General features: G+C 36.5%; 1 protein-coding gene across 22 annotated transcripts in view; it reads right to left on the bottom strand.

Moving 5' to 3' along the window:
* Positions 1 to 12,542, bottom strand: part of SOX6 (SRY-box transcription factor 6) — a 620,530-nt gene that overhangs the window by 111,342 nt on the left and 496,646 nt on the right. For 15 of the 22 annotated variants that reach the window (XM_089915099.1, XM_089915100.1, XM_089915104.1 and 12 more), the window contains one exon: positions 11,641 to 11,763. The exons of 6 other annotated variants lie outside the window; for them this stretch is intronic. In XM_089915099.1, the coding sequence (XP_089771225.1) occupies positions 11,641 to 11,763 (123 nt within the window). Of the gene's footprint in view, positions 1 to 5,200; positions 5,208 to 9,957; positions 10,038 to 11,640; positions 11,764 to 12,542 lie in introns of all 22 variants that reach the window. One more of the 22 variants, XM_089915118.1, reaches the window with a different exon arrangement.

Here is a 12,542-nt window from a genome sequence, read left to right as displayed (position 1 = left end):
AATATAACCCCCTTAGAATACTAAAGGTTAAGTGAGAGCAACATAGCGTTCTTCTCCAATATATTACTGTGAACACAAATGGCCATAATCTGTTTATAAGAAGGCTTCTTTGAACACAGAGGTCTCACTAATGAAAAATTATAAGAGGAAAAGCAACATAATGTGACAACTGTTCATCACAAAATACATTTTAAACTACCCATTTCCACATCTATTGTGCTTAAATAACACATATCATAAAGGAAATTGGTGTAATAGATGGTTTCAGCTGTGGGTAGCAAATGCAGACCAGTTTTCAGTGTGATAAAGTGAAACTGAAAAAGCCAGTGCATGATTCAGTCAATCTCTTAAAGTCTTCCTTCCCCTCAAGCTAGAGAACTTTTCCCCGGCAGCTACAAGCATCAGTACATTTTCTCTTTTTTTAGCAGATGCTGTATCTTCAGTGGCACACCTTGACCAAACTTTCTAAAATTAGAAAACTGCTGAAATAATGGTTCCATACTAGCCGTTTTAAATTAGAAAAGTCTCTTTAAGCTACCGGGTTTATGGCTCTAAAAAGTTTCATATACTGTCCAGAGGTGTCTGTAAATTAAATCATTTAAAATAAAGCTGTTTAATGCTCTATAATTAGTCTTGTCTCTCTGAACATGGCTTTACTGTAAATGCTCCTTCCTGACTCTTCTATTGTCCCAAGATTGCGGAGAAGAAAGCAGCCAAGCGATAATTCAATATTATTGCCGCTTCGGTGCCCTAATCGCTTAAAGAGCAGCAAAGACTCTACGCTCTCTGCCCCACAGCTCCCGCAGCCTCCTGGCCCGAGGCAGGCTTCCCGACCCAGCAAAGTCCAGATGTCAGGAGGAATCCCCAGCTCCTGATGCAGCAGGCGCACCATTCCAGTGTGGTCGAGCATCTGCTTCATCTGCTGGCATGCAACCGGCCGGATGCGCTCAGACAGCAGCACAGGCTAGGCACGGGTAAGGACACACTCCCCAGCTACTCCAGGAGACTCATCAAAACTGAAATGTTAAGACAGGCCCAGAAACTCTCAAAAGAATAGAGCTCAGCATTCAGCAAAAACATTCTAAGCATTTTCCTCAAACGGAAGCTACAGAATAAGACATATTTCATGATAATTCTTATATTGGTTAATTCTATTAGGCTTGAAGCTTCTTCTGGACAGTTAACTAGAAATTTGGAAAAATACATGAACTCTTTGAGATCCCAAGAATGTGATGCTGGCTTTGAATTTTTCCCCTTTATAGTTCAATTGGATTATTTTTAATTCACTTGAATATTATAATAAGAGGAGAATAAGTCATGCAGGAAAGCTTCTAAATGACTGTGCTTCCTACATACCTACATACAGCACAGTTTAAAGCAAAGAATCCTGATCAAGAAGTAAATTTTAAAATGCACGTAAACCACGCATTATGGCCCTGTTTTGTTTAATAGATAAGTAATCTGGTCCAAGTCACTTCCATCTGAGCCTCATTTTCTTCTTCTAAAATATGGGGATAATATTAAAGCATATTTATTATAAAGCCTAAATATAAATTGCTTATTAAACTTTAAAATACTATGCAATACGTATTATATACGTGTATGTATACGTATATATGTAGGTATACGTATATACATACATACATATAATATTCATACTATTCTTAAATCTGTTTTGTTTAGTTTTGTTTTTAGAAAGAAAGGCAGGCTTCCTTTGTAATATCCAAGTCACACATCAAATACAGGTTCTCTGCCAAGAGTGATTCCACTCATCCTATGGGATGTCAACAAATAGCATCCTATAAAAACTAATAAACAGCTCCCATGTCCTCACCAAATTTCATATTTACTTCACTTGGAAATATAGATTTATACACTATTATAGTCAGAAATAATATTACTTTACCAAAAGCCAGAGTATATGGTGTGCTTAATACAATTGAGAAAATGAGCCTGAGGAGAACTGTGACTGTTCTAGCCAGAAGTGACTGACTAGAATAAAAGTCTTAGTTTTGAAGATCAAAGCGAAGCAAAGAACTCAGGATAAACAATCATATAGGTCTCAGTCTTTTTAAACCTGCACATACAGGTTCAGGTGGACAGGTAGATAGGTAGGTGGGATATTTCTGTTAAGACGAGTAAGATTTGCAATCCCAACTCTTTATTAAATATTTCTTTCCCTATTTTCTCTTTCCCCAGCTAGCATGTAAACTCCCTAGGACAAAGACTTTGTTTTACACAGGTTTTCTAAACCTCAGCACTACTGATAGCTGGGACTGGATAATTTTTGGTTGTGAGGGGCTAAACTGTGCATTGTAAGATATTCAACAGCATCCTTGACCTCTACCCACTAGATGCCAGTAGCATCTCCACCCCCACCCCAAGTCATAACAATCAAAACTGTCTCCAGACGCTGTCAACTGAACTCTGGTGGGCAACATTGCCTCCGGTTGAGGACTACTGGTCTAGAACAGTACCTGGCACGTTATAGCCACTAAATAAATACTTGTTAAATAACTGAATAAGTAAATTCATTGTTTCGATTTTCACACAAACTTTTTCAAATTTCCTGAGCATGATCATTTATAAGTTTTCTTTTTAAAAAAAGATTTTGATGCAACTCCAAGAGACAATAAATTTCATGACATTGTCACAGTCATTCAAAGCTAACAGGTATAATTTCAAGTAATAGGAATTTTAAAAGAAAAGATGTAATACTTCATTATTTGTTTAATTTAAATGAATAAGTGAATTAGAGTGAAAACTGATAAATATCCCCCAAATGGATTTTCTAGATTAAAAGCAACTCTGTTCCAATCTGGCTTCAAATGAGCACTGTATGTTTGCACTTCGGAGGGTTTGAGATAGTTAACACATATACATTTTAAGCAATAAAACTTGTATCCATATCTATCTTTTTTTTTTTTTTTTTTTTTTTGCGGTACGCGGGCCTCTCACTGCTGTGGCCTCTCCCGTTGCGGAGCACAAGCTCTGGACGCGCAGGCTCAGCGGCCATGGCTCACGGGCCCAGCCGCTCCGCGGCATGTCGGATCTTCCTGGACCGGGGCACGAACCCGTGTCCCCTGCATCGGCAGGCGGACTCTCAACCACTGCGCCACCAGGGAAGGCCCCATATCTATCTTTTTTTTTTTTTTTTTTTAGTTCATTCTGCTCCAGAGTAAACTGCATTAGGGAAATTACTGATACCAAGGATCATGGTCTAGGTTAATATATATTATGACATCAAAGGTTGTTTACAGGTATTATAGCTGGTGCTATAAGAGAAACACACAGTAAGAAATGAACTCAGTGCAGTATACTGGAAATTAAGAATTTTCACTGAGTCTTTACTTCACCAAATGACCAAGAGGGTGGAAGCCTTGGGAAATAAATTTAGCTGATTCCTCCATTTTTGTCTATTAAAAGGAAATGTAAATATTTAGCTAAACCAGCATTAAATGACTGTAAATATAAAGGAATTGGTACTTATACAGCTGGAAAAAAAAGAATGTTGAATTAATTCCTCTCAGTGTGACTCAAGATGGCTGTACTGATGTCACCAGTTATGAAAGGAAAGAAAGAAGGAAACATATGACTTTTTTATCCATACAGCAACCAGTACAGTAGATGTTTAATACACAGTAGGTGTTTAGTGCTTGTTTACATTTAATAGAGAAAATAATCCATTATTAGTGCCATTTAGGCTTGGAAGATATATAAGGGAATCTGGTTATTATCTTAATCCTAATGATCTAGAACAGTCAAAATAAAGCAAGATGGTTTCAAATCAGTACAGAGAGCTTAAATTGTTATAAATATTCCCTGAATTTCCATTTTATATGGATTTGCATAAACATGCATACCTGTAGGATATGAACTTTTCTACAAGTAAAACAGAAAGGAAGAATTGGCAGAATAGTAGTAAGTATCTGCTAGCTCTACTGGTCAGAAGTTTTATCCCTCACTGGGGCACACCTATGAGGGGAATCTATCCAGCTTCTCAACCCTTTTTAATTAAAATATCACTTAAAAATACTTTTGGGGCTTCCCTGGTGGCGCAGTGGTTGGGAGTCCGCCTGCCGAAGCAGGGGACACGGGTTTGTGCCCCAGTCCGGGAGGATCCCACATGCCGTGGAGCGGCTGGGCCCATGAGCCATGGCCGCTGAGCCTGCGCATCCGGAGCCTGTGCTCCACAACGGGAGAGGCCACAACAGTGAGAGGCCCGCGTACCACAAAAAAAAAACACAAAAAAATCCTTTTGGATTAGAAGAATTAAAATTGTTAAAATGTCCATGCTACTCAAAGTGATCTACAGATTCAATGCAATCCCTATCAAAGTCCCAATGGAATTTTTTACAGAAATAAAAAAAAAATCCTAAAATTCACATGTAACCACAAAAGACCCCAAATATCCAAAGCAAACTTGAACAAGAACTAGAGGCCTCACACCTCTTGATTTCAAAATATATCACAAAGCTATAGTAATAAAAAAAATGATACTGACATACAATGACTATATAGACCAATGGGAACAGAATAGAGAGCCCAGAAATAAGCCTACACAAATACAGTCAAATGATCTTTGACAATGGTAACAAGAATGCCCAGTGGGGAAAGGATAGTCTCTTCAATAAATGGCATTGGGAAAACTGAATATTCACAAGCAAAATAATGAAATTGGACCTTTATCTTAAACCATACAAAAAAATATTACCTTGAAATGGAAGACTTAAATGTAAAAGACTTAAATGTAAGGCCTGAAACTTTTGGATATATCTCCAAAGGAATTGATATCAAGATTTCAAAGAGGTATCTTCACTCCCATGTTCACTGCAGCATTATTCACAATAGTTAAGGCATGAAAGCAACCTAAACGTCCATTGATGGATGAATGGATAAAGAAAATGTAATATGTACATAAAATGGAATATTATTGAGCCTTAAAGAAGAAGGAGGAAATTCTGCCATTTGCAACAACATGGATGAACTTGGAAGACATTATGCTAAGTTAAACCAGACACAGAAGATAAATACTATGTGATACCACTTATATGAGGAATCTAAAATAGTCAAACTCATAGAATCAGAGAGTAGAATGGTGGTTGCCAGGGGGTGGGAGAGGGGAAATGGGAAGTATTAGTCAAGGGCACAAAGTTTCAGTTATGCAAAGTAAGTAAATCCTAGACATCTACTGTATAACATAAAGCCTATAGTTAATAACACTGTATTGTATATTTAAAAACTCGCTAAGAGGGTAGATCTTACGTTAAATGTTCTTATCACACAAAATAGTAATAATAATAATTATTATTATTATAATAATGGTGAGAGGAAACTTCTGTAGGTGATGGGTGTTTATGGCATAGACTGTGGTATGGTTTCACAGGTACATACTTATCTCCAAACTCATCCAGTTGTATATATTAAGTATGTACAGCTTTTGTATGTCACTCATACTTCAATAAAATGGTTTAAAAATGTTTTTGTTCTGCTCAGTCTCTTCTGTTACGCAACATGTCAAAATATTTCATCACATCTTTTTCTGATTTAAATTTCCTGAATGTTGCATATCCTGACTTATTCTGTGGTTGGAAACTGGAGTGAAGCATTTTCTAAAACACTAGAATGTTTTGCTTTCAAACCTTCCCCTATGTTCTTAATCACATCATCTCTCTTAATTTCAAGGTAGCTCATTATAACACATAAGCATACAATATATGATACATGATACCAACCAAACAATACCTCAAAACTCCAGTTTGGTAAAAACAGGAATAGAAATACCTGTCATTATTTTAGAAACCACTGCATGTTACAAGCAGTCTGTTTAAATACAAGTATTCAGATACTGGGAGTTCCCTGTTGTGTGTATTAATTAGTGAGGCTGGAGCTAAATGAATGTTGGTGGAGATGTTACATGAGGAAAGATAGAGGATGGCACTGATTTTGTAATTCCAAGGTCTTGGACTCCTACTAAACCATCTCTGTGAGTACAGCTAACCATCCCATCAATCAAATAACTTAAACACAGTGATTAACAGAGCTTGGTGAGAAGAGCCATACTCTCTCAACTTTTAGATACTACCTGAAAATCAACTGAAGATAAAATTTCTAAGAGAAAATCAAGTTTACCCAATGTTTTAAGTGCTAGTAATGTTGTAAATGGTAGTATAAACTTATTCTGCTTCATTGAATAAAATAAGTCAGATTTCCAAACACTAGGAAATGTCTTAATATTTTGCATCCTTCTCTGATCTGCCTATATTTTGTTAATCTCCATCAAGATTCACTTGACACCTGCCATTTTTCTTAAGAAGCCTACCTAGAAATGAAAAGTTGTTTACATGAAATAATCCCTCCTAAAGACAGAGCACTTGGCTGAACATATCCAAAAAAAAAAAAAAATTTCCAAAGAAGCTTGAGTCCCAGACTGCCACCAAAAGAGGGAATTCATTAATTCATTCATTTTACCAACTACTGTCCCAGGCAACACTGAAGATTCAACAGTAAACAAAATAGACAAAAATCCCTGAATTCAGTGACACATTCTGAATCAGAGCTAGATCAGAGTAGATCAGAGCTGCCCCTCAGAAGCACTTAGGCAGCAGAGCTAGAGTAGAAATGACTGCTCATTGGGACGTTGGTAAGGTTTTTCCTATTCTGATAATGAATTTTTGTGGAAATCTAATACATGCCCCGTTAACCCATTTACTATTCACAACAACCCTGGGAATAAATATTATCCCCTTTTTACAATGAACAAACTGAAAAAAGAAGGTTATTTGAGAACAGTATAGGACAACATAGCAAGTAATAGTGGAAACTCTAATCCAAGATTCTGATTCCAAAATGGAGCTCATTCCATTAGTCCACAGCTCATCTAATCAACGGTCCTTCCAAATTCCATCACACTCTTAAAGTCAAAGTAGGTGAGAAAAGGCTGATTATGAGAAAAGCAAGCATTTCCCCTCAAAGCACAACCCCCTGGTTGGCATCCTCAGAACAAGCTTTGAATCAGTGCATTCCTTTTTCTCTATCAGGTAGCTAGTAATAGGTCACTCTAATCAACTCTTTATTCACCCCTCTATTAGAAATCACAACCTCCAAAGCCCACTCAGCCCAGCTAACTCACCCTCTCATTCCTCCACAGAACTGAGGCATGTTTACGATTTCAAACAAGAAGACAAGGTTTGAGCCAGAGAAGAGCATCTATATATAATATCATAAAGATTCAGGCTGGAACTAAAATAGAAATAGAGCATTCTCAATGTTGATGGACACTTCTTCACTTTCCAGTTGTAGCATGAAAACTGACAATATCATTTAAATAAAATATGTGTTTGTATTCACTTTTGCAAAATTTCAATTGTTCTCCTCCATCTTTGCAAACTTCGCAAGACTTTAATAGTTTCATTTAAGAATAACTTATGGTTGATTGATAGGTTTTTCTAGTGTTTTAAGGCTCTGATTATACTCCTTTCCTCAAATCTTCCCAAAACTACACATAGTACCCATCAAATAAAAGTGAAAATATATTTATATTGATTTTTTAAATTTTCATATTTACTTCCTTTCATTTAGGCTACCACCCATACTGTCATTATAAGAACTTGGTTAAAATATGTTCCAACTAAAGCTTGGTAGTCTTTGAATGCTAGATAAAAATCATTCTCTGCAGCTAATGAAGACAGAAACTCTGCCTGTAACAATATTAAGTTCGTTTTCTCTGGTGATTCAGAGAGGTGAGCAATCTGTCAGTAATACATTGAGTGAAATTACTTGTCTTGTAGGAATAACTGCTGACAGTCACTTTATTTCAGGGCTGACCCAAACATCTCCCTGCTGACAAACAAATTACTATGTCTAACTTTGAAAAGGTAACTAGCTTGTTTCTAATTTTGATTGGTCTCTCAGAATCCCTTATACATACACTCAGTCCCATCCTTCATTGTATTAAAAAAAAAAAAAAAAAAGCAACAAAAAGTGTTTAGGGGGGACAGGTGTGAATTAATGAGTTAAAAAAAAAGTAAAGGAAGAAAACCCTATCGTTTGGAACTAAGAAAAAGAACTGTTATTGCTTCATTCCAAGACTGTTACACAGATAAAACTAGTAAGTGTGTCTACTCTACATTAAGACTGGCAGTGCCACCAATGACTGACTGGGTGAGTGAACACATTACCGAGACAGTATTGTAGGAATTAATTTTCTTCAATAAAGTGATTTTTAAGGCTCATGTATTTCACAATCTAAACATATGTCACTGTTTCATAAACAAAATAGATGGATTAAAATAATACATTACCAATATGCTGACATGTGGAGATATTTTAATTAGAAATTCTTAAACTGTGTGATATTTAGCTGTTGTATTTGCTAAAGAGAAGCATGCATCATTTAATAAGAAAGCATGAGACAGGTGCATTACTTTGCATGATATGGTACCAGATTGTATTTAATATAAACTATGAGGCAACATTACTTCCAATTAAAAAACAAAACCAAATTACTTTAGGTACCTATCACATTGAAAGTAACAACAAAAAATGAATCAGTACATTAAAATCACTCTTTCGTTTAAAAAAAAGTGTCATTCTGAGCTTAGTTTCTGAGACAATATTTCTTCAGAACAATCTAACATCATAGCTATTTAAAGGCCATATTTACATGACTGCCTCATTATACTGGTCCCCCCCTTTTGACTTACTTGAAGGACCAATGCTAACATAGCTGAGGAAAGCAAATGGCAACTGGTCCTGAAATTTATACGGGTAGAGAACTGGAATAAGTAGAAATATAATATATTGTTTACTGTAGCAAGTGCCCTCTGTTCTCTAAAGGTCAAAAGCACTGTAACCTTAGAGTTACAGTTTCTGATTGTTCCAAGGGTTAAATACATTATCAAAATTAATGGTTCAAGCCCCTCAACCTTCAGATATATGAGTATTCATGCCTCCATCTGCTGAACTGTTCAACTAAAAATAGCATTCTTTGGCCTTCTCTCTCCTAATATCGTGCTCCTGAGGCAGAGAAAACTATGCCTTAGATCAGCACGGAGTACCAAAAAAAAACCAAAAAGCAAAAAAACTTTTGTGTCTTTCTTATTTTAAAGAAAGAAAGAACTGGAATATACTAACGTAAGGAGGATCTCTCCACTTTAAATACCTTTTCTCTACCTGATAACAAAATTTCAGGCTTCCAGAGTATAACTATACTGTTAAGATTACCCAGGCTCATTAATGTTAAAAGTGACAACCTTTGAAGGACAAATTAACTGTACATCAGGTAGAGAGGACCACTTCTGAGCAATGCAGCAGGGTGTGTGTGGAGGTGGTGGTGGTATATATGTGTTATGGTCTTTCTTCCTAAGAATCTCTGATTAGAAATAAAACCTATTAACATAATTGTAATGCTTAGTATCCACAATTTATCATAATCCTATCCACAGTTGACACAGCTGTGACATTTAGCTTGTCAAAGGAATGGAGAAAACCCTGGCTAGAAAAGAAAGTAGACTTTAAAATCAATAAAGCAAGATATTATTAAATTTTCTCTCTACTTTTGCTCAAGATTTAAAATGTTAGTGTCTATAGCAGGTTAGATATGGGTGTCCACTGTGCAGTTCATGGAAGTCCCAATAAACATGCTATACTCATACCAGGATAGTTTGAGAAACCTGCCTTTCAAACCAGGTCAATCTTTTCTAAGCAAAGGTTTCCTGACATGCAAGGAAAGGTACAAAAAGTGGAAGCTAGAGAACAGAGCAAGAATAAAAAAACAACAAAAAAACCCAGGAAACTCTCAAACCACCCCAAACTTACACTGCAAAGCTATGAGGGCCCCCTGCCTTACCAGATTCTGTATTTAGTCTCATTAAAGTGGCAGGCATGTGGCATATGTTGTGCTCCTAGATCCGCATTGCTACAGCACTACACGGATCTGGCACTCACATATATGACATCATGGTTTCCAGAAACCCAACAGAAGCCAGATTTGACAGCATCAGAGGTCTGTGATGGTGGGGGGAAGAGAAGTCAACCTAAGTGAAAATTAGTAAAAGAAGACACTGGGTAGAAAACTGGCTAAGGGAAGGTTGATGGGATAGAACCCAACACCTCAAGAGAAAATAAAAGTCAAGAGGAGAGGAAGTTTTTAATTTGAGCCAAGGCCACTTGCTTTTACATTCTTTCAAGCACTTAAAAATTTAACAAAGTACCTGTCCTGTGTAGGTAAGCTTGCTAACTGTCATCACACAGAAAGGCTCGTTCTTAACGTCCAGTTATCTCACTGCTTGCCAATCCTAAGCACAGTAGATTTTTAGAACGTCCAGAAATATGGCACCTTCTCTACAGCCAAAAGAAAGCCTTAGAAAAGAAATCCCTTCTGGCTGTATAGAAGACAGCAGATATTCTAACAGTATATGCCTTGTCATGTCTGGGTGGAAACCCCCTATATACTTCTTATAATCAAAGGGAAAGGGAAAGGAAGAAGGCAAGCAACAAGGTCTGAACTCCTCCTTAGGCTACTTCCAAGGTGTCCTTTGATCTTGTCCTCTTCCTTCTTCTTAGAAGTGAGCTTTCTCTATCATTTTCCAAAAATGCAGATTTAAAAGCAACAGAGAAGATAATGTCAAAGGGACACTTTATTGATCACATAGTAGTTGATATGTATAGACAGGCAGAGCCAATAGGAGCTGAATATACAACTTTGTTAGATGTAATTGTTTTCTTCTTTTTAAACTGGGTTTACCATCCTAGGTTAGAACATAAATGTAGTATTAGATCTAACCCAGAAAGTTAAAGTGTATTTCAGTGTGAGATAACCTGTCTCCTTTTTTTGTGACTCAACAGATAGCTAGCAACCCTCCAGCATCTGATAGTACCCCGAGAGGTACTCCAATGATACAGGAGAGGAATTAAGCATGATAATGGAGAGAGGAGGACTGGGTCCCTATAGGAGAAAGGGGTTTGGTTTTCAAAAGAGCCGTATGAGCCATCCTCTCCCATGTAGTAAGAATATCCCACAAAAACAACAAAGAGCTTTATTGAAAGTTACATATGAAGGAGCTACTATAGTAGTTTATGTCAGGCCCAGGCACCCAACCTCACTTCAGCCAGAGAAAACTAAATTTGAAAACCTGAATTTGGTAGAGTTAGAAATCCTGGATAATAACTCTGACTCCAAGAATATTTCGTAACCTTGGTTAAATAACCTGACCTCTCTGAACCTCCATTGTTTTGTCTGTGAAAGCAGAATTATGTTTTATCAACTCCATAGGGTTGTTACATGGTCAAATGAGTTTTTTTTTCTTTTAATGTTTAAGTGTTTTTTAACTACTATACAGCATTATACATTAAAAAAAAGAGTAAGGGAAATAAAGATGGTTTTGAAAGCACTCATAATGTAAAGAATTTGCTTAAATATATAGCAATAAACAATGTATTTCAGAGGCGTTGGTCTGGGGTTTGCCTTTTTCTCTGAAAGAAAAAGGAGCAAAAATGAGCCTCCTTAGGAATGAGAAAAAGGGAGAGATTATGTTTTAGTGTTTAGGTTGAGTGTTTGCTACTTTTTAAAAAAAGCCTAGAATATGACTGAACAATCCAGTCCCCCACCCAATGAAGCACCAATGGAAGTATTCATACCTCAATCTGTTTGTGGTTGTAAGAGTGGCCACCACCATGTTCAAAGGTGTCCAAACTCCTGCCAAAACGGTCACTTAGGCCCTTTAGCCTTGGGTTAATTTGTGGGTGGGAGACATGACCTTTCTGTTTAGTAGCATATTCAGAAAAAAAAAAAAAAAAAGACAAAACATACTGTCAGAACTCATGAAACAGAACACATATTTCTAAACCCAGGGTCTTGACCACACCAAAGAATAGAAAGTAGGTTTAGGACCCAGATACTCTCTTTCACAGAAACTTGATTATAGGATCAAACTGCTTTCTTATTTTTGCCTCTGACTCAAGAAGACACGCGATAGCATAGCTATGAAAAAAGGAGAAATAGATTAGATTGATTATGAGTGAGGTTTCTTTTTATATTTTTACCAACTGCAGTAAGTTCCCCTGTCAGTAGTAGAGAAGGTGAGGGTTTAGAAGAGAGGTAGCGTTGCTGCTTTCATTAGGCAAAATGTCTAGCTCTGCTAGGCAGTCCATAATGGACAACATCTTCAAGACTTTCTGGATGAGGCTTATGACAAAAACTTCTCAAAGTACTGCAAAAATTCTTTATTTGTAGACCCAGTTGAAGATACTCAAAATGATACTTTTTCACGGTAAAATATCTGTACATTTTTTACGTTCAAGTCATATGAGTAACAGCAAAGAAGAAACAAAAATGCCTAGTTAGATGCTATTCCCTAGACTATTTAAGAAAATTCAAAAAAAATCACAGTAAATTATAAGAATAAAAACTATCTCTATCCACTGTATTGAAATTCAAGTTACCATACATTTTCTAAATGTTCAAATACTGAAGGTTTAACCATTATTTTAATGATATTATCTTTTTGTTTTTGTTAAAATATACACTCATATTTAAAGTC

Source organism: Delphinapterus leucas, chromosome 7 (genome assembly GCF_059928025.1).
Source record: "Delphinapterus leucas isolate spDelLeu-1000000601 "Yukka" chromosome 7, BTC_Dleu_Yukka2, whole genome shotgun sequence".
Classification (NCBI taxonomy): Eukaryota; Metazoa; Chordata; class Mammalia; order Artiodactyla; family Monodontidae; genus Delphinapterus; species Delphinapterus leucas.
The sequence above is the reverse complement of the archived record's forward strand: the minus strand, read 5'-3'. Positions and strand labels throughout refer to the sequence as shown.